Genomic DNA, 26,887 nt, shown 5'->3' with positions numbered 1-26,887 from the left:
ATTCTCTCTCTCTCTCTCTCTCCCTCCCTCCCTCCCTCTCTCTCCTCTCCTCTCCTCTCCTTTCTCTCTCTCTCCTCCCTCCCTTCTCTCTCTTCTCTCTCTCTCTCTCTCTCTCTCTCTCTCTCTCTCTCTCTCTCTCTGACTCTCTCTCTCTTTTCTCAAGGGTAAGAAAGTTAGCAATAAATAGGAAGGCACTGGGTGTCTGTCAGGAGGGGAGCTGAAATGAAAAAAATAAAAAAGGAAAGGCTGTTGGGAGAAGAAAGTCAAGGAAAAAAAACAAAAAGAGAGCAAGTGAGACAACTAAGTCCCCTTTGGAATTCTGCCTCCATCTAAGTATGGGCAGAGGTCAAGCCCAGCCTAAGAAAATGAATTCCTCCCATCACTCCTGGGCCCAGATAGATCCACATTCTTCTCCAGCCTGTTTTTATCCCACACCTCCTTCTTTACTATCAAGTACTTGGCTCCACAAAAAAATACTGGCTCTGGGATCATGGGACCTGGATTCACATCCAGGCTCTACTATTTAATACTTGCCTGATTTCTGATAAGTCCTTTCACTTCTCTGGGGCTCTGTTTTCTTATCTGTAAAAGAAGGGGTTGGACTAGACGTCCTCTCAAATCTGAAAGAAGAAAACTCCATTCACTTCATTGCAACTACCAATCAATCACTCCTCATTCTGTCCTCTGGGAAGGAGCAGAATCAGTCTACTCTCGCTTCTGCAGCACCTACTTGAAGCAGCATCATGTTTCTTTTAAGTCTTCTCTAGCTTAAGAAACTTCATTTCCTCCAGCTGGCCTTGCATGATTTCAAGCGCCTTAATTCCAACACCTTCCCTCTGTTCATTATTTCCTACTCATCTTGTATATTACTTTGTTTTTGTATAGATTTGGCTGAATATTGTCTCCCCATTAGATCATGAGCTTCTTGAGGGCAGGAACTCTTTTTTGACTCTTTGTATCCCCAGATTTTAGCATTGTACCTGGCAAATAGTAAGTGCTTAAGAAATGTTGATGGATGGATGGCTAGATTGATTCAAGTGCACTCACCAGCCTTGTCACCCTTCTTTGGCGTCTCCATTGTGTCAAAGTTGTCCTTAGATTTCTGGTCTCTAAAATCGAACATGCTATCCATACACAGACCAACCAGAACCACGTATGAAGAAAAATATCAAAGCCCACTTCCAGATACCTCATGATGGCGTGCTTCCATTAACGTGACCCAAGATCATGGCCACGTGTGGGGATGCTGCCTCACTCTGTTGACTCATATCAAGCTGAGAGTGAGTTCAAATCCCCAGCCCTGATTCACTGGAATTGTTCCCTAGTTAAATCTCTCCTCCTTCGTCTAATTTGTGTGCTTTCTTTCTTTTTGTAGACCCTGACCTTCTGTCTGAGAATCAGTGCTGTGTATCAGTTCTAAGGCAGAAGAGTGGTAAGGACTAACCCATGGGGGAGTTAAGTGACTGGCCCAGGGTCACAGAGCTAGGAAGTATCTGAAGCCAGATTTGAGCTCAGGACCTCCCAATCCACTCAGCCCCCTAAATGCCCCCATACTTGTTTTCTAACCCAGGTACAAGAATTTACCTTTGTCTCCCTTCTGATTCATCTCTCTCCACTGTAGCCTTCCTCTGATGCTTCACTGGAAGATGAAGGTGGCTGTGAGTTCTTAAAGGTTATGCCAATGGGCCATGAGCTCTGACTGGTCCAGCCAAGCCAGGAAGGCTTCAGGGATGAGTCTGGCCGTGGACTTTGGGTTTGCTGTTCAAGGTCCCAGCTAGCTAAGTTTCAGTAGGCTGCTGAGCAAGGAAGCTTTCAACTACTCTCAATGACCATCTACTGAGTATGTTTGCTGTTTCCCCCAATAGAATATTGATTGAGTGAGTGAGTGAGCGAGTGTGTGTGTGTGTGTGTGTGTGTGTGTGTGTGTGTGTGTGTGTGTGTGTGTGTGTAATGATAGAATGTAAGCTCCTTGAGGGCAAGGACCACTTCACTTTCCCTCAGTGTCTAATGGTTCCAGATGCTTAGTAAATGCTCCTTGAGAGATCGTATATACTTGTGTATGTACCCACAGATGTCCACGGTGTCTTCCTCCTTCCCACAAGGGCAGAGAATTTTTTCCTTTTTGTCTTTATACCCCCAACACCAAGGCCAGTGCCTGGCACGTAGAACGGGCTTAATAAGCTCGATTGATCGGCAACATTGGAATTCGACTCCTCTGGGCAAACCACGACAGTACATTACAGCTTATTAGATTTCAGCCTATAAAGTCCCTCAAAACTTATCTCTGCTCAATCATATACCCTGTTTGTTATCCCTGCATGCTTCATATCATCTGCAAAGGGGTTGAGCAAGCCAGCTCTGTGGCCATCTGGATTATTGATAAAAAATAACGATGAATGAATGAGCAGGATGGATCCCTGTGGGGCATCCCTGGAGACCTTCCTCCAGGCTAACAATAATCTTTTAATCGCTCCCCCTTGATGTGGTTATTCAGCTAGATCAGTGGTTCCCAAACTTTTTTGGCCTGCCGCCCCCTTTCCAGAAAAAATAGTACTTAGCCCCGGAAATTAATTTTTTTTTTAAAATTTTTATAGCAATTAATAGGAGAAATAAATGCGCCTGTGGCCATCACCGCCTCCCTGGATCGCTTTAGCACCCACCAGGGGGCGGTGGCGCCCACTTTGGGGATCACTAAGCTAAATCAACTCCAGCTAGTGGGATTCTCCCCCATTTGCTCCTCAAATACAGAGCATCATCTCCTAAACTCTAGCCGAACTGGATTCCTGGGGTGTGCATTGAGACGTGCTCCCTTCTGGGAAGGGGGAGGTGAGGTGTAAGCTGGGAAGCTCCTGCACAGCCAAGAGGTAGACTCATTCAGGGAAAGCCAAGACCGGTAGCCAGGAAAGAAGGGTGAGGGGATGAAGCAATTTAGGCACCAGAAGCAGGGCCAAAAGAAGTCATTGTAGCAAAGCACAAGATCTCTGGGTATAAGACAAAATCATAGATAGGATCGTAGTGTTTAGAGCTTGGGCTTTGGTGCTGAGGCCAGAAACAAGGTTCCTCTTGTAACAAAGGTTCCTCCTATGCTTGCTGTTCTGGCAGCAGTTCCATGCTACGTAACCATTTTTTTAAGCCCTCACCTTTCATCCTAGATTCGATAGTGTGTATTGGCTCCAAGGCAGAAGGGTGGTAAAGGCTAGGCAATGCGGGTTAAGGGACTTGCCCAAGGTCACACAGCTAGGAAGAGTCTGAGGCCAGATTTGAATCTAGGACCTCCCTTATCTAGGCCTGACTCTCTATCCACTGAGCTACCCATAGCTGCCCCTCTTCCCAGCAATTTATGACTGGCTGAAGCACACTCCTTGAACACGAAGGAAAGGCAGACGTCCCCTAGAACCATCAGCATTCTTGAATGCTTTATACTCTACATGCAGGAACGTAGAAAGTTTCAGAGGTCACGGGTTTGAATCCTAGTTCAGCCAAATGACTAACCTGTATAATCTCAAGATGGTCATTTTAACTCCCCAGACTCCAGTTCCCTTGTCTCTAAAAAGAATAAGTTGGGGGCAGCTGGGTAGCTCAGTGGATGGAGAGTCAGACCTAGAGACGGGAGGTCCTGGGTTCAAATCTGGCCTCAGACACTTCCCAGCTGTGTGACCCTGGGCAAGTCACTTGACCCCCATGGCCCACCCTGACCAATCTTCCACCTTGGAGCCATGTAATATGGGAATGAATACTGCAGCTTGTCTCATGGCATGTTCCGTAACCATGAGACAGGCAGCAGAAAGCATTTCCATATTACAGCCAATACACAGTATTGACTCCAAGATGGAAGATGAGGGTTAAAAAAAAAAAAGCAGAATAAGTTGACCAGCTGCCCCCCTGAGGCCCCTTCCAGCCCTCGATCTATGATCCCAAGAACCGGATTTCCGAACGGTGCTGCCTTCAAGAAGCTTCCATCCTAACCCCGACGGGACTGGACCCTGCTTCGAGTCAGTCTGTTCTAAGGAAATGTGAATTTACAGAAAGAGAAACCGATGCATGAGCACACGGGAAAGCCTCCCCTGAGTGCTTCCTACATGCCCAGTGCTGGAGATGGAAATCAAAGAGCCAGACGGACCTGCTCTTGCAGGACTTCACGTTCACATGAAGAGGAGGAGGCTTCCGCCGCAGGTAAGATGGGGACGTGCCGGGCGCCCTGGGAGCACGTCATCACTCCTCTTCTGAAAAGTCAGCGACTTCCTTTCCCCTGCAGAAGGGTGAGCCCCGAGATTGGTACTTGTTTGGGTGCCTGGTTGCTGTCCTTACAGATAAGGACTACATTCTCCCCAGTCTGGGGGAATGTGGGGGAAGAGACGGACCCATCCAGCCACCAATCAAGAAATATTTGCCGAACGCCCCTGTGTGCCAGGCACCGTGCCAGGTGCTCAATAGGTGATCGTTTGCTATCGGCCATGAGAAAGGGAGGGCTTTCTGGAAACATCTGTCTGACACGTTTCAAAAGAAACTTATGCAATAACCCCCGAGATGGACCAACGGGGTCTGTTTGTTTCCAGCCCAAAGTTTGATTCCTCTGAAATATCTAACGGAGGAGCCCGCTTCGTGGAAGGAAATTCTGGTTCCCAAAGACGCTTTATGATGCAATAGGCAGAAGCATTTCTTAATTAGAAATCAGAGGACTCAGACTCAGGCAATGGGTGGTTTGGGGGGAGGGGGTGCCAAGATGTTTCCTCTATCCTATGGGCCATCTGGTGATCATTAAAACTGTCAATAAATTAAAAGCAACAACTCGTCAGGAAAATTCCAGCCCAAACCACCAAAAGGTTTTTTTTTTTCCTCTTAAGTGTGGGAAAAACTAACAAAATTGGAATTTTCAGCTTTTATCCGAGCTAGAACATTAAATAGAATAACTTTAGCCTCATTTCCATTTTTTTAATTATTATTTTTGGTTCTTTAGGGATGAGCCACATGACAGAGGGGGGACTTTTCTTCTCTTGGGTCTCCTGTAGAGGCTTCCTTTTCCCTTTCACCTTTGCCACTAAGTGCTTCCAGAGGAGACCCTGGGGGGGTCCCCCTCCCCTAGTCCTTCTCTTCACCATGGGTGATGACATAGCACAGGTTCTTATAGTCGAGATTACCGCGCACATCTGGAGGGAAAGCTGTAAACATCTGCTTGATCTAGAAAATAAATGTGAGAAACAGGCAGAGCTGAGGTGCGGAGGAGGGAGGAGAAGAACTCCAGATCCCCTCCAGCTGGCCTCCTGGTGGACAAAGACGTGCTTTGTCCAGCGTCATTCAAGCAAGAGCTGTGCTCAGAACCCTTGTCCAAGGTCACTGAAGCCTCCTCCCTCCCTTGCTGAGCTCAGGAGAGCTGCTAGCTCTCTTCCCCTACTTGGGCCGGAACCAGGCCTGCCTTCCTTCATCCCTTCCTTCCTTTCTTCCTTCCTTCATTCCTCCCTTCCTTTCTTCCTTCTTTCCTTCCTTCATTCCTCCCTTCCTTCCTGCCTTTCTTCCTTCATTCCTCCCTTCCTTCCTTGGATAACTTTTCCTTCTGCCTTTTCATTACCAGTCACAGAGCATCATAGTATCCAAGGATTGGTAGGAACCACTGAGGCCGCTGAGGCCAGCCACTCCCCTTCCCTTCCTTGGACTCGGTCCCTTTGTCAATGAAGGAAAATGGTGCCATTCCTCTTTCCAATCCATAATATGTATGAGGAATGAATGTGCAGGATTCTTTGGAATCCCTATGTCTGACCAAAAAGAGGTTCAATCCCCACCTTCAAGAAGCTTTCAGTCTGGGGGCAGCTGGGAGGCCCCGTGGATAGAGCACCAGACTGGGAGTCTAGAGGACCAGGGTTCAAATCTAGCCTAGCTGTGTGGCCTTGGACAGGTCATTTAATCCTGTTTGCTGAGCCCTTGCTCTTAAAGTAGTACTAAGACAGAAAGCAAGGGTAGGAAAAAAAAGGGGGGAGAAAAAAGGAAAGGAGAGGAAAGGAATCTGGAAGCATTAAAAGAATGAATGGGAATGGAAGAGATAAATTAGGAAACCATTGCAACTGCCCAGGTGGGAGGTCATGAGGCTTAGATTAAGGCACTGGTGATGGGACTGGACAGGATGGGAGAGGCGGTCACTGGAGCAAAAGAGCATTTATTAAGCGTTAACTATGTGCCAGGCACTGGGCTAAGTGCTAGGCATTCAAAGAAAGGCAAAAATGGTCCCCGTGACTTCCAGGGGGTTACAGTCTAACGGGAGAGCCATTGCAGAGACATCCTGAGCCACGGCAAGGGCAGATTCCTGGGGTCTCCCCAGGCTGCTACGTTTAGAGCATCCTCCCTAACAGTGCTTGTGGTCCTCTCGGGTGAGCTCCTCAACCGCCCCATCCTGCTTCCATCTTCCTTTGGCAACCTCCCCAGCCGAGGACTCCCTCCATGCTCCTTACCATGGCACAGTTTGGAGTGTTATTCCCAGGTTTAAAAAAATCCTATATATGGCTGTGGAGGTAGAAAAATAGGAGCTGGTGACAGATGGGGAAGGAGGGCCGTGGAAAGGGAAGTCAAGAAGCCACCGAGGTACCGAATGAGAGGAAGGGCAGTTTTTCTCTAGGGAAGACGAGATCTCAGCTTTATACATCCCTAAGCCAAGACTGGAGGGAAAAAGGGTAAACCAAGAGCTCTCACAACCTAGAAAGGGTAGACCTAAGATCTTATCTTCCTTCCCTTCTCCAGCTTCCATATTTGGTAGGAGAAATTTCTCCCAACGTCAGAGAAACGAGCTGCAGCGTAACAAAATCAATCCCAAGATTCCACGTGGCAAAAAGAACAAAAGTTCTATGTTATCAGCCATGAGACCTGAGTTCAAATTCTTCCCATAACACTTAGTATTTAGACCAACTTGTGTGAGTCACTTCTCTGCACTTCAGCTCCTCATCTATAAAATGAAGGTGTTGCGCTCGATGGCTTTTGAGGTTCTCATACATCTAGATATATGATTGTAAGTCTAGAACAAATCCTGGTCTTGTGATACCCGGTCCAAATTTATTTTTGACTCCACTGCAAAACTCACTTTTTGGGGGTGAAGGAAAACAGGGCCTCACCCTGAGAGGAAGGGATGTTGAGAGGTCATCAAGTCCATCCCCCTGCCTCTGGGGAGGATCCATATCACTAAGACAGAAAATGGTCTTACCTCTTCTTCACTGAACCGGTCTGCTTGGGTCATGAGCTTTTCTTTGATGCTGTTAAAGCAAAAAACAAAGAAAATTATTTCACAGCAGAAAATAATCAGGTCCTGACTTTATGGCCAGGTTCCCTTCCCCCAGCCTCAGTTTCTTCCTTTGTAAAACACAGGGAACAAACTGGGCATTTTCTAAATGGTCTCTCGGGCCCCGGGTGCTAGAGATTATTCCCAAGATGGTTTCATAAAGCCACGTTCTGGTCCACGCCACGGCCAGAGACCCACCCCTCTTCCCCCCTACCACGGCTTCCTGCTCAGTGAGGACACCGGCCACATTTAGAAACAGCATCAGGGATTTATCTCCTTCCTCCCCATGTTGTTTATTACCAAAGTTATTTGCCTTGAAACAGAATATTGTTTTCTCCAATTTGGCTTCTGCTTCTTATTCCCCAGAGTAACAAGCTACAGATGAGCATTTCTCCCAGTTAGCAATGGCTCTGTCTGCCCCTACAGCCTCCCTTGTTCTGGAAAATCTGCAACGTCATGAATCTTAAAAGGTTAGAGCTGGAGGAGAGACCTTCACGGCAAAATAGGGAAACTGAGGTAGAGAGAGGGGAAGTGTCTGAATCAAAGTGTTTCCCTCAGTTCTCAGCTTTCAGAAGACCCTGAGCTATGTGTAGGGTGAGGGTAAGATTAGAACCCAGCCCCCCTAGAACTCAAATATTGGATTATTTGGCCTCCAGTCATTTGTTCTTCTGCTTGTCCCAGAATCAAGAAGATCTGAGTTCAAATCCAGCCTCGGACACTTACTAGTTGCATGACCCTAGGCAAGTCATTTAACCCTGTTTGCCTCAGTTTCCTCATCTGTTAAATAATCTGGAGAAGGCAATGGCAAACCACTCCAGAATCTTTACCAAGAAAACCTCAAATGCCAAGAAAAAAACTCATGAAGAGTCAGACAGGGCCGAAATGGCTAAATAACATTTGTTCTCCCTACCTGTCACAGCCATTAAAAATCATCCCCCTTCCTCATACCAAGCTCTTCCTCTATAGCCTCCTCAGTAGGTCTACAAAGAGCTCCTGCCCCCACCTCCCTGCATCAGATCCAGCCCTTTAGCCCCCCAAAACACATAAATGTCTGGCCTTGGTTTTCTCTTTCTGAAGTTTTTGACGCTCATGATACACTGAGGGTCCCTGGGGCTCCAGGGGCAAATGATATAGTTGTTTATGTTGGATGGATGGATGGCATGGGAGGAATCTGGTAGATGATTCCCTTCCTAATCCCTGAAATTTGGTTGGAATACTAATTCTTTGGACTCAGTATTGCCCTCTTCAGGCAAGTACTTCCACAAGTATCTAGCAGATCAAAGAAAGAAGGGAAGATCCTCAAACCCCAAAATCTGTGTTACAGCCCTTTTTGAAATTGCAAAGAAATGGGGACAAGAGGGATGCTCACCACTCCAGGGAAGACTAAACAAACTATAGAACACGAAAATAGTGGAATAGTACTTCACTATGAAAAAGTATATAGTATAACCCATATCTGACTATTCATCGCCTAGAGGAGAGTAGGGAGAAGGGAGGGAAGGAGAAAATCGGAATCCTAAAATGTCAGAAAACAATTGTCAAAAGCTGTTTCTTCATATGACTGAAAAAATTAATTAATTATATTATTTTTTACATTTTAGAAAAAGAGAAATCATGCATATGATGAATGCGGAGAAACATGGAAAGACATGAACTGATGCAAAGAGAAGTAAGAAGAACCAGGAAAACAATATGCACGGTGACTTCAATAGAGTAACTAGAAAGAACAAAAAAGAATACTGAATGCTGTATAATTATAATGATCAAGGTTGGCTCTAAAAAAGAAGGGAGAAAACATGTCCCCATTTTGTAGATGAGGAAACTGAGACTTAATCACCAAATTATTTCAAAACTTTAAAATCAGATTTGGTCAAAGAATTTTAGGATTATAAATTCAGAACTGGAAGGAAAATGAAAAGCCATGGAACCCAACTGTCTCAGTTTACAGATGGGGAAACTGGCACTCATCAGATAAACGATTGCATAATCTTGCCATAGGGTTGGTGCAGCTTTAGAAGGACCTTAAAAGTCATCCAGTCAGAGTTTCATTTTACAGATGAGAATACTGAGCCCTAGAAAAGTAATGAGGAAGAGAGAGAGGATTTGAAACCAGAACTCTTTTCACTGTATGGCAAGCTGGTTTTATCAACATTTTCCCTGGGAATCCATCATGATTTACCCCATCATATTTCCCTGGAAAAATGGACATAAGTCTTGCTGTGGTACTTTCTTCCCTCCCAGGGGTCTGCCATTTCTTAAGTTCTGGGAGCTGCCTTCCATGTCTCATTTGGGCAAAGGAAACATCATGGGTTGTGAAGATGGAAGTGATGGAGATGTTGGTGAGGGGAATAGCCACCACCCAGCATAGAGCCATAGTTTTGAGAATCTTAGGGCTTGGTGAGTCTAGATCTCCACTTAACTCCAGAACTTAAAGGGAAGGCTCCTATTGTTTTTGTTTTGTTTTGTTATGTTATGTTTAAACCCTTAACTTCTGTGTATTGGCTCCTAGGTGGAAGAGTGGTAAGGGTGGGCAATGGGAGTCAAGTGACTTGCCCAGGGTCACATATAGAAGGCTCTTATTGGAGGAAGTAAGGACATGGTTGGAGGAGTGTGGAACTCCAGTGTCTAATTATAATCTTCAGATGCCCAGCCCACCCTCCATCCCCTGGCAAGGGCACCAGGAAACCAAGTTAAAGCCCTATGTGCATTTTCCATTATTTATTTTATAGGGGAAGGAGAAGTCACAGTTTCCGATGTTGAAAGTTATATCCTTTTCACATATTATTTGTTTCTGGAAAAAAAAAAAAAAAACAACTCCCCCCCAACAAGACAACAACCAGAGCCTTCTGGTGCCTTTGCAGAAATCCGTGCCTGGCATCTTGACGTGCGTCTTTCACTGTTGAACAGTCTGACCAATATCAACTGGTTCTAATATTAAAACTATTTTGTTGTCCCTTTGATTTGCATACAATCGTTTAAAAGATGATCATTGGAATCTGTGGGGTGAGTGACTTCCCCTGAACCAGCAGCACATGGGAAGGAGGACATGGAAGGAAGAAGGGAATGGGGAGATGGGGACCTCATCACAGGGACCTTGGGAGAGCCGGATTATTAGGAAGACCCTGGGAGAGGCTGCCGCCAACTCCAGGGGTTCTCTCTCCTTGGACTCCCAGGGGAGGAAGGGGGTGAGGCTGGAAGGACCCAGAGGGATCTGTTAGAAGCGAGAAAAGAGGGCTCGGGCTGTAAATTGGTGAAACGTCCCTTCCCCAGCCCATCTGGAGGCCCAGCCCAACCACCATCAGATGGACAGCGTGAGTCACAAGTTTCCAGACAAGAGGTGAAAATACAAAAGGAGACAGGACACAAACCACGGCCCCCAGGCCTGTTCATATGGAGATGAACAAAATAAATGTTGATTAAAGGTCATCGAGGCTTTTTTCCTCGTGTTATTTGATTATTTTAATATGGAACACAATTATCGTTAAAATTTAAAGTTCTAAAATATCACATTAATTGGGCTTGGAAGATCCATCTTTAAATGGGGAAGAAAAGCATCGGCCCAAGAATCTGTTACAAAACCATCAAATCTCCAACCCAGGGGAGCTCATGAGTACAAACGAAAACCTCAAAGACATTTCAGGAATTGATTAAATGGTTTGCTCTGTAATGATCAGTATTACCCTCAGGTCTAATAAGGAAACATCATGGTCTCCAGTGGTGACAGACTAAAGCAATTGTCTACTTTGAACAGAACAGAGAGGAGGGAGCTCTGACCTTTCAAGAGAGGGGAGCCTGGGTGGGGGAGGGAGCTGTCTTCATTTTTATTGTGAAATATGCCATCTATAGGAAATAGCCCAAGAGAGTTGGGAGAGGAGAAGGCTAGAGAGCCGTATTTCATCTGGCCGCCATCGTGAGGGCGAGATTTCCAACTGCGATTTCCTACCTTGATTTCTCGCCTTTTAAGCTGGGTGGAGAATTAGGAACCTTTACAGAGACTCACCCCAGATAACCTTCAGATCGCCCAGCAGCACACACTTTCCCAAGCCTCTCTGGAAAAGCATCTCACAAATAATCTCCAGATTCATTCAAAAAACTATTGGTCGTTGCTATCGTGTGTCGATAACGCTTTCAAGGACTGGGCCGACCACTGAAAAAAAAGGAGTCACTGGACAAAACCCAAGACTGTGTGACCTTGGGCGAGTAATTTAACCTCCTTGGACCTTAGTTTTCTCACGTGCAAATGAAGTTTCAGCTCTAAGTCCCTGATTCCTGTGGGCCAAAGCTAAGGATATCCGTACCTTATGCTTCTGCCATGGCAGAATTGGCTTGAATTGCCATTAAGCGGAGAGTGGTGCTGTTACCATTCGATAGGGGCCATACATTTCAGGAGTAGGAAGGAGCTTTAACTACCCTCAATCTCTACCTGGGGGGTGCTGGAGTCTACTCTTATCAGATCATAGGGGCCAACTGCTCAATGTGTAACGTGGGCATTTACAGCTCAGCGATTGGCAAACACTACAAATCAGGGTATGATTTATTATTTTGTTGATTGTCTGGTTTTAAGAACGCGATGGAGAAAATATTCCTGATATAGGTTATTACATGTTATATATAAAGTATGGCATGCATACATTATTTTTCTAGAAATCCAGCTGCTAAACTTTTATCAGTATGCCAATGATGGCATCTAAACTGTAACATACCCACCTCATGATCATTCAACCTTCTCCCTCTTGTTTGTTTGTTTGTTTGTTTGTTTTTAAACCCTTACCTTCTGTCTTAGAATTGATGCTAAGTATCAGTTCCAAAGCAAATCGAGTGGTAAAGTAAGGACTGGCAATAGGGGTTAAGTGACTTGCCCAAGGTCACACAGCTCAAAAGGGGCTGAGGTCAAATTTGAACCCAGGACCAAACTGGCTCTATCCACTGAACTACTTAGCTTCCCCTCAACCTTTTCTTGAAGACCTCTGACGAGGGGAAACTGGCCTCTTCCCATGGCAGCTCAATGGACTCTTAACTGTTGGAAAGTTTTCATGTTTGTTTATTTTTTCCCCTAACATCATCTAAATTAGCCTCTTTGTAACTTCCAATGTGTTCTACCCTCTGGGCCCAAACAGAACAAGATGAATTCCTTTTCTTCATGACATGGAACTTTCAAATACTTGAAGACTGCTCTCACACCTCCCATGAATCTCCTTTCTCTTCCAGACAGGCCTGGCATAGTGAATAGAATGATGGACAGGGAGTTGGGATGTCCAAGGTTCAAATCCCTGTTCAAACACTTATTATCAATGTGTCCCTGGTGGGCAGGTCACTTAATTATTCTCAGCCTCAGTTTCCTTATTTTAAAAATAAAAAATAGAAAGAAAGAAAGAAAGAAAGAAAGAAAGAAAGAAAGAAAGAAAGAAAGAAAGAAAGAAAGGATAGACTGATAGATAGGTGGATAGATAGTTGGATGTGTGTATGCATATGTGTTTATGTGTGGGTATACATAAATATATTCTTGTAAAACTTAAAGCACTGAGTAAATATGGGTTATCATTATTACTATTTCCCTACGACATGGACTTCTTAACTAGCTAGACTGTGGGCTTAGTGTTTATCTCTTCAGAATAAGACATGACTTCTTTCTGTAAAATGGGACAGCAGATTCCATTCTTTCTTTCTTTCTTTTTTTTTTTTTTTATTTTGAAACACTAGCCTTCCATCTAAGGCAGAAGAACAGGGCCAGGCAATGGGGGTTAAGTGACTTGCCCAGGATCACACAAATCTGTGCAGCATGATTTGAAGCTAGGACCCCTCTTTTCCAAGCCTGGATCTCTATCTACTGACCCATCTCGTTGCCCCTAGATTCCAATATTTCGAAAATGAATTCAAAATCTAACACTCTGGGTGCTACTAAGATGAAAAGAATCATTAAGCTATCTGGGAATGGTTTTATGGAACTATTCCTAAACAAAGAAGATAATGGGCTCAATTTCATTCCTGCCACTCTATTGAACTGAATATCACCAAATCTTGACCAATCCAGTGACCTCTCTTGTCCTTCGCCTTTCTGGACATTTGCTCCAGTTTTAGCTTCCAAGTTATTATTCTCTTGGTTATCTTTCTACTTTTGTGATTGGATTCTTGATGAACAATACAATAAATATTCATTAAAATTCAATAAATGTTCATTAAAGTATCAGTGGAGTGGGGAAAGACTCAAGGCAGGCAAACCCACCAGCAGGCTATAGCAATAGTCCAGTCATGAGGCGATGGGCAGCTGTACCAGAGAAGTGGCAGTATCAGAAGAGAAAAGGGAACATATTCGAGATGTATTGCATTAGTGATGGACAGTGTCAACAGCTTGAGAGAGGCCAAGGAGAATGAGATTGGGAGAAGGCCATTGGATTTGGCAATGAAGAGATCACTGGGATCTTTGGAGACAGTGATTTTGGTGAAATGAGGTCAGAAGCCATATTGTATGGGATTAAGCAGAGAATGAGAGGAAAGTGGAAATACCTATTATAGCCTTCTCAAGGAGTTCAGTCACAAATGGCAGAAGAGATACAGCATGATAGTTAGCAGAGATGGAAGGACCAAGTGAGGAGATTTTGAGGATGAGGGAGACAATAGGCTTGTTTGTGGAAAGAGCCAGTAGAAAGGGAGAGTTTTGAAAAGAAGTGATAGAGGAGAGATGGCAGAGGGGGCAATCTTTTGGAGGGAAAAGGATAGAATGGGATCATTTGAGCAGGTAGGGGGATTAGCCTTGGTAAGGAATAAGGCCACCTGGAAAGAAAGACAGCAGTGTGGATGGACAGTGGAAGTGAAAGAGGAGATAGTGGCCAAGAAAGAGAAGATATCTGAATGATAGAAGATCAGGAAGAGTGAGCTCATAGTGAATGGCCTCTCTTCCCCTCCTAAAACATGATACAAGATTCTCCATTGAAAGAGAGGGCAGAGGGGGATCCATGAGAGGTTTAAGTAAGGATGAAAAGGTTTGGAAGAGCTATGAAGAGTGGGGTAATGAGTTGATGAAAGAGGTATAGTAGGATTGCCTGGCAACAGTGAGAGCCCAGTTGAGGTTGGGTAACATAAATTTGTAGTGAAACCAACCAGAAATCATATCTCTTTGCTGGGCAAGTAACCCCTCTGGGCCTCAGTTTCCACATCTGTAACAATGATAGGGTTGAAAAATATAATTCTTAAGATCTTTTCTAGCTTCAAATGTATGGTTTTAAATCCTGTACTCTTTTACATTTCTCAGTGAGAGTCTATTCTTTCTTTATGAAAATACAGAGAATCTAGGCTATAATGGATTGCCCTCATATCTTACCCTTGGTATGAATCCCTTTGGATAATGTGGAAATATTAACAAACACCCTCTCAGGAGCCATAGCCTTTGAGCACTGTCTACACTGGGAAAAGTAGCCAAGGGCAAATATTTTCAAGGAAAATGAATACCCTCTCCAGGGAAATCTTTGCTCTTTGTCCCGAGTCTTGTTTTTCAAAAACTGGGTTCTTCTCAAGAAATGTGATTTCAGCTTTCCTCTGGGCTGTGTCTCCTCACTTGAGCAAAGGCTAGTGATTATGATCACCCATGTGTATTCAATAGGTGGGGATTTGGGGATTGGGAGTCGAATTCTCTCCAAAGCACAGAGATTAGTATATCTAATGCTCATGAGTGTCTGAAAGTCCTCATGCCTACCTATTGCCCTTTTTAATCTGGGGAAGGTGTGTTGGGTACCTGTCTATCCATACTGCTCTCTTTCTGCACAGTATCAAGTGAGGATACATAGTTTTAATGACCAAGCTTGGTCCTAAACAAAATCTCCTTCCCTTATGGTGTCACAGAGATGATTCCATAATTGTCTACCTGTCCGGGGATAGAGAAGAGACAAAGAAATGCTTTCCCTTGTGTTATTACTCCAGATGTGGGGGGGCCAAAGCAGAACTATTGACTCTGCCCTTCCCCTTTCCTTAGAGAGGAGGAAGACTAGGGTTGACCTTTTTTTCATACACTGTTGGGTATCATCTCTATAGTAATTGGTTTTGCTTAGTTTTCTTTGTTACAAAGGAAGGTTTATTAGGTGGACAGGAGGAGGGAGATTGTATCTGCAATGATTATTTTATAAGCCATTAATAAAATGTTCATTTAGAAAAAAAATTAAAGAATCCTTTTAAAAGGTGAACTTACAAGTCTGCCTTAAGGACACCTTTTCCTTCAACATCAAAAATCTTGAAAGCATGCAAGATGGTCTCTTCTGGATCTGTGCCTGGAAGAATAAAATAGACAAAGCAGGTGAGCGTTTCATATATCTGGGAGTTCCTGTAGAGAGACTGAAAATTAAGGAGAATTAGGGTCTGCTTCAATAAAATCAAGAGGGTCATGGTAAAGGCAGATTTCTTCCCCAAATCCCATAATTTCTTGCTCTCCTCCCTTGAAGTTTAGACTAATTTATTTTTTATCTTTTTTTTTTAAACCCTTAACTTCTGTGTATTGGCTCCTAAGTGGAAGAGTGGTAAGGGTGGGCAATGGGGGTTGTTGTATTAGTGGGTCAAGTGACTTGCCCAGGGTCACACAGCTGGGAAGTGTCTGAGGCCAGATTTGAACCTAGGACCTCCTGTCTCTAGGCCTGACTCTCACTCCACTGAGCTACCCAGCTGCCCCCTAGACTAATTTATTTTTTTATCTTTTTTTTAAACCCTTAACTTCTGTGTATTGGCTCCTTGGTGGAAGAGTGGTAAGGGTGGGCAATGGGGGTCAAGTGACTTGCCCAGGGTCACACAGCTGGGAAGTGTCTGAGGCCGGATTTGAACCCAGGACCTCCCATCTCTAGGCCTGGCTCTCCATCCACTGGGCTACCCAGATGCCCCCAATTTATTTTTTTAACCAGGTCCCTTAACTTTTTTTTTGCTAAATAAACATTTTGCTAATGTCTTTTCTTCTTAAATATAAGCCCCTCTACTCCTGCCCACCCAGCAAGCTTTCTTTTGTAACAAACTAAAAGAATTAAGTAAAAACAGTTTTGGAAGGGACCCTAGAGGTTAAACAGCCCCTTTGTTTTATAAAATAGGAAAGCAAAGCCCAGTATTGTTGAATGATCTATCCAAGGTCACATATCAAGTCAGTGTTGGACCAGGGGCTGGAATACAAGGCTTCTGCCTTGCTAGAGGCAGATAGAAGACAGCTGGAGGCCATCAGGGGCCAGCTAAGTTCAGCTTCATTGGCAGAAGCCTAAGTGTGAAAGAGAACAGTTGTGACATTCAGGTGGGAAAGGAGGCTCCCTATCAGGATGGGAGTAAAGTACCTCGGGATAAGGAACCAGGATTTTTGTCCTCAAGGTAATGGGGAGTCACTGATTATTTTTGACCAAGAAAGTGACATGGTTCATTAATAAGATGAAAGCAGCCATTGTCTGAAGGCCGGATTATTCATGTTTATCGTCCCTCTTCACTTCATCTTTTTCACTTTAATTGCTGGTTATCATAAACTGAGGGTTATTAGAGGCAGCGCTTGGGTTTGATAAAAGCCAGATTTGGAGAAGGGATGGAGAGGGAGTTGGAAATGTGGTCCAATACAGCAAATGAGATTTATTAGTCTTATTATTATTTAAATGAATACACCTTGCCCAGGGCTCTTTTTCTGTTTTCAAAGGGTAATAGACATGGCCTATTAATGCTTGCTGAGGTTTTTGGTGGTTAAAATTATTGTCTTTTTAATCTGGTTTGCAGAATTTTAATGGTGCTATTTTCCTGACAGGTGGTGAAGTAGATAAAAGAATGGAACTGGAGTCTGGAAGACTCATCTTCCCAGGTTCAAGTCTGGCCTCAGACACTTACTAGCCAGATAACCCGGGGCAAGTCACTTAACCATGTTTGCCTCGGTTTTCTCATCTGTTAAACAAAGTGGAGAAGGAAATGGTAAACTATGTTGCGGCAGATCTATTGTTTGAAGAATGATTTATGTGTGTCCACCTTCAGAGAAAGAACTGATAAATAGAAACAAGCAAGAAATCGTTTTACATATACATGTATCTTTTAAAATAGCTCATCTTCTGACTTAGAATTGATATTGAGTATCAGTTCCAAGATAGAAAAGCCAAAAAGGGCTAGGCAATGGGTGTTCAGAGACTTGCATGGGGGTCACACAACTAGATTTGAACCCAGAACCTCCCATCTCTAGACCTGACTCAATACAACTGAGCTGCCTTCCTGCCCCCCTCTCTATATCTATCTATCTATCTATCTATCTATCTATCTATCTATCTATCTATCTATCTATCTATCTTTCTTATCTGTCTGTCTGTCCATCTATGCATCCATCAATCTGTCTGTCTATCTCTCTATCTCTCTCTCTCTATCTATCTATCTATCTATCTGTCCGTCTATGCATCCATCCATCCATCTATCCATTTCTCTCTGTGTGTGTATACATATGTACACATTTATCAAATGCTGCCTTCTCTAGTGCGGGAAGGGGAGAGGGAGAGGGAGCCCTGGGAATCTGAAGGTAAGGGTGGGGGGCCACAGAGTCAGACACGACTGAACAACCACTGTGTGCTGAGTCCTGGGGATGCAGAAAAGCAAACTCGGTGCCTGGCACAAAGTGCTCCCCGTCCAATGGGGTTCACCACCTGCAAATAAATACGTATAAACAAAGTGCATTCAGGCCGAATTCGAGATGGGCAGGGGGGAAGGCGCCCATCCAGGTCTCCATCCCGGCCTGTGAGTTTCAAGGCCAGGTGCCGGGAGGAGCCCCGTTCCCAGGGCGAGAATGGAAGCCATTTGGAGCCAGGCTGCGCTGCGTGTGGGCAGGCCATGGTCTGTGGGGGCGCGGGGAGGCTTCCTTTCTTTCCTTCCTGCATGCAAACTGCCTCTCGTCCCCTGCACCAGACACGAGGCCCTGCACAGCCGGGCTGCACCGAGCATCCTTTATTGATTAGCTGGTAAATAGCGCGGCCCTTTTGATGTGCCTGCATCCCTGCTTTCTGGACAAATTGCATTACTCTGTTTCCCTGTAGCTACAGCTCCATGTGGATGGCATTAACATAAATGGAGTTTTGTTAGCTGTTCATTTGGCACCGCGCTATCACTGTACAAGGCTCGCTCTTGTCTCCAGAATCCCAGCTCGCCCTTTATGACAGAAATCAATTAGGGTGCCGCAGATCTCCCAGGCAAGGCACCTTTCGGCATCCTCTCGGAGCGTTGCTGAGCTAATAAAAATCACAGTCCAGTGGCCAGGTCTGGCTCCCTCCTTCTGCCCCCTTCCTGCCTCTCTGGTCTCACTACAAAGGCTCTTCATCCCAATTAGCTTTGATTGGTTCCCAGCAGCCTTTTGGCTCAGCATCGTTTGCATGACAAAAGCCCAGCCAGAAGGGCCTGACAGGCCCAGCTGTTTCCCCCTTGTCAAATGAAAAAAAGCTGGCCTCCTCCTGGCCAAGAGGAAGCCTGAGGATGGCTGACTGGGGACGTGGCACCCGGGCTAGGGCTCTCAGTGGCACGAAGGTGGGACGCAGAGGAGGGGCAGAGGCTGGCGAAGCAAGAGGGGAGAAAAGGAGCAGAGAAGCAGACATGGGCCTTTGGGGTTCAGAGATCTGGAGCACCCTCTACTCCTGCCCCATCATCTCAGAGGAGGAGGAGGAGGACATGGAGACCCAGGGGAGAGATGTGACCTAAGCAGGGGCACACAGCTGGTAATCACAGCTCAGAAACCTAGATTTAGAAGGCACTCTCAGGCCAGCTAGTTCAGCCCCTTCATTACGGATGGGGAAACTGAGGTCCATGGTGGGGTGAAGTGATATATAGAATCCTAGAAGAAGCCATTTAGATCAAGAAGGGTCTCCAGAAGCCAGGTCGCCTAACCCTCTCGTTTTATAGATAAGGAAACCAAAGCTCACAAATGTCTAAGTGATTTGCCCAAGGGAACACAAGGAATAAGTGTCCCAGGAAGGATCTGAATCCAGATCCTGTGACTCCAGAGTTGGCAATCTTTCCACCGTGTTGAACCACCAGGGCAGTCAGCCCTCTTCTTGCCCAGTGGCCTGTATCAGCCACTTCCTAGGCTTCTGTACCCTCTTTCCCCTGAACAGTGCAAGACTATAGACCAGGCTTGAATTGGTATTAGTTAAGGCAAAAATAGCACATAATTCAAAGCAACTGTAATTTCCTGCTAACTGGAGAGATGTTCTTTTCTTCCTTCTTTTTTAACTCTTACCTTCTGTCTTAGAATCAATACTATGCATTAGTTCTGGTAAGGGCTAGGCAATGGGAATTAAGTGACTTGCTCAGGGTCACACAGCTAGAAAGTATCTGTGGCCAGATTTAAGCCCATGTCCTTTTGTTCTTGAATCGAGCTATCAGATCATCCTAATTCAGTTCTTTCAAGTCCATTCCCACCTCCACCTCCCACTCCCTCAGATTTCACAAGGTTCTACTGTTATCTTTTTGGATGCTAGTTTTCGTATTGACAAAATGAAGGATGGGAGGAGAAAATGAAAAAAAAAAAAAAGCTTATGTCTCTGAGCTTCTTGGTAGGACTACATCCCTTTTGGTCACATCTGGGCTGCCCCCTCCAAGATGGAGCCAGAGTGAAACATAGTCCCCTCCTTGAAGAATTATGAGACCCATTGAACCATGGGAAAAGGGACTCTCAGGAACTTTGAAGTTGGGAGAAAGGGATGAGGGAGAATAAACAAACAGAGAAGGGAAGGAGAAGAGGATGGAAAGAAAGAAGGGAGAGGGAAGAGAAAGAGGGATAAAAGGGAAGAGGAGAAAGAAGGTAAGAAGGAAGTGAAGTTGCTCCTTCCTTTCCCTTCTTCCTATCCCTCCCTTCTTTCCTTTCCTCCTCTCTTCTCTCCTCCTTTTCTCCCTCTTCCCTTTTACTCTCCCCTTTCACTTTCTCCCAACCTCAAAGTCTCTGTTTCCTTTCTCTGACTTCTTCAGATGGGTAATATATGCTACAGATCATTCAAAAAGGAGGAAGTGAAATCGGGACATGGGTAATGATCTGAGAAAGTGCTGAGGGGTGGAAGGATTGGAGGTCTCTGCAATGGCACAGAATCTTCTTTAAAGGGTGAGCCATAGGGAGAAATGGGATGCTATAAGGTTACTAAAGTGTTACGGCTGGCTCTTATACCTTGGCATCTCTGAAGACACACTTAGAAAGATATTTACCAGCCTGGTTTTTCATCAAGGGGCATCACTCAAGTCCATCTAGACCAGTGATTCCCAAAGTGGGCACCACCGCCCCCTGGTGGGTGCTGCAGCAATCCAGGGAAGCGGTGATAGCCACAGGAGCATTTATCTTTCCAATTAATTGCTATTAAAATTTAAAAAATAATAATTTCCAGGGGGCTAAGGAATATTTTTTCTGGAAAGGGGGCGGGAGGCCAAAAAAGTTTGGGAACCACAGAACTAGACTCTCTCCAGCTCTCTCCTAACCCTTTCCAGACCCTAAGAGCACGCTCACTGCCACCTTTAGGTGGGCATTCAAGAGGGCCAAAAGGATGGAGGAGAGCTAACTGAATATCATTGGAAGGCCTAGCCATATGGAAAAGGCATGTGGCTCTTTCATTTAACTTAAAGTCATTTAACTTCTGTCTGCCTTAGTTTCCTCATCCATAAAATGGGAGTGATAATACTACTTAACCACCAGAGTTGTTGTAAGGATATAATGAAATGCTTGTAAAGTGTTTTGCAAACCTTAAAGTGCTAAATGATGCATTATTATTATTATTATTATTATTATTATTATTATATCATTATTGATTATTGCTTTAATAAGGGAGGCAACATGTAAATCGTTTGGCAGATACAAGAAAGATATAGAGTAGATGGAAGGCAATTGCAGAGAAGAAGGAACGAGTTCCTGGGGAGACGGGGCAGAGCCTCCGACAGGAAGTAGAACTTCAAATGAGACTTGAAAGAAGGCAGGAAAACCGAGAGACTGAAAGGGGGCAAGGGGTGCGGGGAGAGCACAGGCAGCACAAAGGTTCAGAAAAGAAGATGGCAGGTGATGTTGGAGGAACCCCAAGCAGAACCCCAGAGCTTCCAACTAGCTGCCTTAGTTCTAACATCAAGACTCTTTCCAATAAAGCAAGCTGTCCGGAGCTCGGCCCCCTGCCCTGCAGAGCATGCCCTTTGCCTTCTCTGAGGATGCTCACCCTTCAGCTTCTCACCAAACATCGTCAGGAAGACGGTGAAGTTGATGGGACCAGGGGCCTCCTTCACCATGGCTTCCAACTCTTCATTCTTGACGTTGAGCCGACCTGCGGGCACAGGATCAAAGAGAAATATGGACATAAGGACCATGGAGGGAGGACGGCGAATCCGACCTGGAGTCGAAAGACAAAGCGATGACTTCTGGCTGCCACTTGTTACCTGAGTAACCTTGGGCGAATCACCTGACCTTCACGAGCCTTCGATTCCTCATTTGTAAAACGAGCTTAATAACACGCATTCTAGCACACACACGATTGTTGTTAGAGAACATGCATGTGAGTGCTTGATAACCCCAGCTGGGTAGCACAAGTGACTTAAGCCAAGAACGCTCCTCTTCCTGAGTTCAAATCTGCCCTCCGACTGGCTGTAGGACTCTGGGTAAATCACTCAACCCTGATGCCTCAGTTTCCTTATCTTTAAAAATGAACTGGAGCAGGAAATGGCAAACCGCTCCAGAATCTGCCAAGAGAAGCCCAATGAGGCTCATGAAGAGCGGGATACCACTGAAATGGCCAAGTGCACATGAGTGGTCAGCACCGTCTCAACCTGTACCCAAAGAGTCCGTTGAAAAACAAGCTATTATTTATATAGAAATGGATGTGTCAGGGGCAGCTGGGTAGCTCAGTGGATGGAGAGTCTGGCCTAGAGACGGGAGGTCCTGGGTTCAAATCCGGCCTCAGACATTTCCCAGCTGTGTGACCCTGGGCAAGTCACTTGACCCCCCATGGCCCACCCTTACCACTCTTTCACCAAGGAGCCAATACACAGAAGTTAAGGGTTTAAAAAAAAAAGAATAATAGACCCGAGGGAGATATTAGAGGCCATTTCCAAATGAGGAAACTGAGGTCCAGAGAGAGAAAGTAACTCAACTAAAGTCCCATAAGGAAGAAGTGATAGAGCTCAGATTCAAACCCAAATCCTATGACTTTGAATCCCCAAGATGGTGGTACATTTGGGCTGGAACAAAAGTCAGGCCTAGAGACGGGAGGTCCTGGGTTCAAGTCTGGCCTCAGACACTTCCCAGCTGGGTGACTCTGGACAAGTCACTTGACCCCCATTGCTTAGCCCTTCCCACTCTTCTGCCTTGGAGCCAATTCACAGTATTGACTCCAAGATGGAAAGTGAAGGTTTAAAAAAAAAAAGAAAAAGAAAAAGAAAAAGAAACAAACAGTTCTGCAGGCTGGTTCCTACTGGTTTCTATTAAGGGCTGAAATCCAAGGGGTATAAATAGCTGCTTCTTTGGCTCTTCCTCCTAGGAACAATCAGCAACCTCGCCCTATACCCTATAATAAAGATTAAAATTAATATACAATAACTAAGTATTATATTTTATAAAGTTTATTAATAATAACTAAAGTAAAAAAGTTAGCTAACCCAGCCTGGTGGCAAGAGAAGAGAGCGAGAGGGAGGAGCTACGGAATTTATAAACAAACCACATGCACAGACACATGAGAGGAAAAGGATGCTGGGTAATGCAGAAAGGAATTCTGGGGAATGTAGTTCCAACGGTACAGAATCTCTACCTGTACACCGAGGATCTCAGACCTCCCTCAAACTGCATCCCGACAGACCTCTAGCCCTAGCCTAGAACTCCGCAGAGAGCACAGATTTGCTATGGTCCATCCTTTGTTTTCAAAGAGGGCCAACGACACCCCAAGGATGACATCTTGACGTGCTTGTGACCTGCACCAAGTCACGGGCCTGCCTCATCTCCTTTTTTCCGGAATCATCGGATTTCGGTGGGAAGACAAAAAGTATAAACGAGCCGTGATGGCCCGGGAGGCGGTGGGTGGCTTTGGTGTCTCCCAGGTCTGATCAAGCTCTGCTTCTGCTTCCTTCCTGGCCATTGGAACAAATTGTTCTCATCCGCCCATTCCACCAGGAGAAGTTTTCACACTGCAGCCAACAGGTTTGCTAAATACTGAGTAAATTAACGTTGTTCTACTTGCCTCCCAGGGAGGTAGCAATGTCTGGGAAGTTCTTTATGACAGTAAATCACTCTACCCAGCTGAGGTATTAACGACTACCACGATTCTTATTTATCTCCGTGCATTACCCAGGGCAGCAAAGGTGTCTCTCAGGTCATTTTTATCGATGAAGCCATCCCGATTCTGATCCATGATGGTGAAGGCCTAACAAAGAGCAAAAGGTGCGTTAGTGCCTGGTTCCTTCACCGTCTCCTCCTAACTCCTCACCCCTCACGGTCATGAATACGACCGTATTATCAGAACCAGGCCCAGAATCTGCTCCACGTTGTTCATCTATCTTCAGCCTACGGAACTCTTGAGCATTCCATCCTTTCAGCGCATCAGGGCATGTGGGTGAGGCACTTAATGAAGTCCGCTCCAACTTCTCTTTACCAAATTAACACTTGGTGTAAGATGGCCTTGGACTCCCCCTAATGCTGTCTACTCCAGTTATTCACTCTTTTTACCCATGAGGCCTTTCATTCATGAGGCTCAAGGGATGGCATTCCAACGAACCCATCCCTCTTTGCACCCATGTCTATGGTCAGACCAGCTAAATGCCCAATTCTTTCTGCCCAGAAAGAAAGAAATTCGAGGTGAGAAAAAGGTGGGCACAGAAGGGAGAGGACGTACAGAGAGACACATAGTAAGAACAAAAGCAGAGCAAATCAAACCCTGCCATAACAGTGGGCTCGGGAACAGTCCATTTGTATTATAGGACCATCGATTTAGAGAAGGAAAGATCCCCAAGGCCACAGAGTCCAACCCCCTCATTATACAGATTTGGAGACTAAGGGTCAGAAGTGAAGCAATTTACCCAAGATCTTGCTTGGCAGGCCAGATGCAGTGGGATTAAGTAATGGTCTAAGATGCTCTGACCCACCCACATTCTATCCTTGAAACCGCTCCTCTGGGGCATCAGCAATGGGTCACCTCTTGAGAAGGGGAAAGTACACATTTTTTGAATCATAGGATGATAGTTTGAGAGTTAGAAGGGACCTTAGGGGCCATCCCTTCCAACCTCTTCATTTAACAGTTGAGGCCACTGAGGTCTATGGAAGTAAAATGACTGCTTAAGGTCATACAAGTATCAACTCTCAAGAGATGGGATTCAAAGCCAGGTCCTCTGGCTCCAGTGATCTTGCTACTTAAAGCATAGTAGACCTTGTTTTATCGGTGTGCTTTTCAAATATTGGGTATTTATAACTTGAGTCCAATTTCACATGTGCTTGAGGGCCAAGGGTCGGAGTAGACTATCTACAGAAAACTTTGAGGGTATATTCTTAGAGCACATTATAAACCCCATAATCCAATGATTCCCAAAGTGGGCGCCACTGCCCCCTGGTGGGTGCTGCAGTGATCCAGGGGAGCAGTGATGGCCACAGGTGCATTTATCTTTCCTATTCATTGCTATTAAAATTTTTTTAAAAATTAATTTCCAGGGGACTAAGTACTATTTTTTTCTGGAAAGGGGGTGGTAGGCCAAAAAAGTTTGGGAACCTCTGCCCTAATCTATTTCTTTCTTTTTCTCCTCAGTTCTCTCCTCTTTTTTCCTCCCCTTTGTTCTCGTCTCTTCTTGTCCCCTTTCCTCCTCTCTCCTCTCCTTTCTTTTGGTTTCTCTCAGTATCGTTCTATACCTCCTCTCATCTCTGTGTCTCTGTCTCTTTACATCTGGATCTCCATACACAAGGTCTACTTAGAGAAAGAGGTTTCTACTCAAGTTTGGGCAGGCGGGTGTCCTAACTCCATTTTGGAGGAACCTACATCAATGGCTAGCAACCAACCAACCTCTTTAAACTCCTGGATCTGGGATTGGTCAAACATGGAGAACACATTAGAACCAGCTCCTCCATCTGCCCTCTTCTTTGCCTTTTTGGGTGCCTGCAATGAACCAACACATATGTGACGTCAGTCATTACCACCTCAACATGCAGACACAAGCACCAGAAGCCACCACGGCCCACAGCTTCCCGACACTGAGGCTGAAAGTCCCCATGAAAGCACCTTGGAAAAAAAAAGTTAAAAGCCCTATATTATTAAAGACCATATTATTACCATCCCTTCCTGTGTTAATAGCCATACCAGTTCCCCACTCCTAGAAAAGAGAGAGCAAGATCTTACTGAAGCCTTGTAAATAAGTACCACTTCTTCCCAGGCCATTAATCTCTAACCAGCCCACCCACCCTTGGGGCATAAGGGAAGGGATTGTTAAGCTACAGGGCAATGGTAATAATCCAAAGGATGTAACAGTCTCCACCCTCAAGGATTCAAAGAATAGAATCATAGAATTTTGAAACTTAGAGATCATCTAGTGCAATCCTTTCATTTTACACATGACAAGATTAAAGCTCATCCTAATTGCCATTTCCTACACTTTAATTTTCTATCTTTCTCCCAGCCCATGCTCTCTCTGTTGAAACGTTCTCCATCCTTTAAATGCTGCCCAGTCTATGAAGGTCCTCAAGATGGCAACTAATTTTCTTCCTATTTGGGGTGGCGGTGTATATGTGTGTACTAGTTATTTGGGTATATCTTTTGTTCTCTAGATTAAAGCTCCCCAAAGGCAAGGACCAGGTCTCATTTATGAGATAGGGTAGGTGACTGATAAATGTCTGTTGCACAAATGATGGTATGGTCAACCCATAGAGATGATTGGTCATATGGGGACTTCAGCAAACCATCTGACCAAGTCTCTTGTGGAGTCTTGTATATAAAAATGGATGGAGGGGAGCTTGATAAAGTGGGTTTGAGTGGATTGAGAAATAGCCAAGTGATCAGTGTTCCCCAGCTAATCATCCTCATGATCATTCCCACCTCTATATCTAAACCTCAATCTGTGTGTGGTGTGTGTGTGTGTACGTGTGTACGCACGGCGCGCCTTTCTGGTTGCCTACAAGCACCTTTATCCTTTCAAACAAATCCTCATTAGACTGACTTACCATCTTGCCTATCTTTCACAGCTGCCATCAAGCTGCCATCTTGCATCTCTCCTTTTTTTTAAGCCAAACACCTTGATAATGCTGTCTGCATTCATTGCATTCACTTCTTCAATTTTTATTCTTCTAAATTCATTACAACATGGCTTCCAACATCATCACTCAGCAGAAACTGCCCTTTCCAAAGCCATTATTGATCTCTTCATTGCTAAGGCTGATGTTTTTTCTTTATCCTTTTTTATTTCTCTGAAGTATTTGACACCATAGACTATCTTCTCTTCCTGGATATTCCCTCTTCTTTAGACTTTCACAGTCTTGCTCTCTCTTGCTTCTCTTCCTACTTATCTGACTACTCCTTCCGAGTGTCCTTTTGGGGATCATCATATACAACATGACCCGAAACTGTTCTTATTATTCAATCATTTCATCTGAGTCTAACTCTCAGTGACCCTATTGAAGGTTTTCTTGCCAGAGGTACTAGAATGGTTGCCATTTTCTTGTCTAGCTCATTTTATAGATAA

General features: G+C 44.9%; 1 protein-coding gene across 1 annotated transcript; it reads right to left on the bottom strand.

The window, feature by feature from the left end:
- Positions 1–4,917: 4,917 nt before the first annotated feature.
- Positions 4,918–25,317, bottom strand: MYL10 (myosin light chain 10). The gene is made up of 6 exons (XM_044676464.1): positions 25,219–25,317; positions 23,520–23,595; positions 21,406–21,510; positions 15,438–15,516; positions 7,184–7,232; positions 4,918–5,178 (listed from the first exon to the last, which is right to left on the bottom strand). Exons 1-6 carry the CDS (start codon positions 25,252–25,254, stop codon positions 5,080–5,082), a joined length of 444 nt encoding a protein of 147 aa, XP_044532399.1. The 5' UTR covers positions 25,255–25,317; the 3' UTR covers positions 4,918–5,079.
- Positions 25,318–26,887: the final 1,570 nt, after the last annotated feature.

This window comes from Gracilinanus agilis, chromosome 4, assembly GCF_016433145.1.
Source record: "Gracilinanus agilis isolate LMUSP501 chromosome 4, AgileGrace, whole genome shotgun sequence".
Taxonomy (NCBI): domain Eukaryota; kingdom Metazoa; phylum Chordata; class Mammalia; order Didelphimorphia; family Didelphidae; genus Gracilinanus; species Gracilinanus agilis.
Note: the sequence above shows the minus strand (reverse complement) of the source record. Positions and strands in the feature narration are given on the sequence as shown.

Bases quoted from the DNA above. Each gene is read 5' to 3' on its own strand.
- MYL10 (XM_044676464.1), bottom strand. From the start codon at position 25,254: ATGTTTGACCAATCCCAGATCCAGGAGTTTAAAGAG. The intron at 21,511-23,519 runs GTAATGCACGGA...CTGTGCCCGCAG, and splicing joins AGACACCTTTGCTGCCCTGG to GTCGGCTCAACGTCAAGAAT. The intron at 5,179-7,183 runs GTAAGACCATTT...TTTATTTTCTAG, and splicing joins ACCGGTTCAGTGAAGAAGAG to ATCAAGCAGATGTTTACAGC.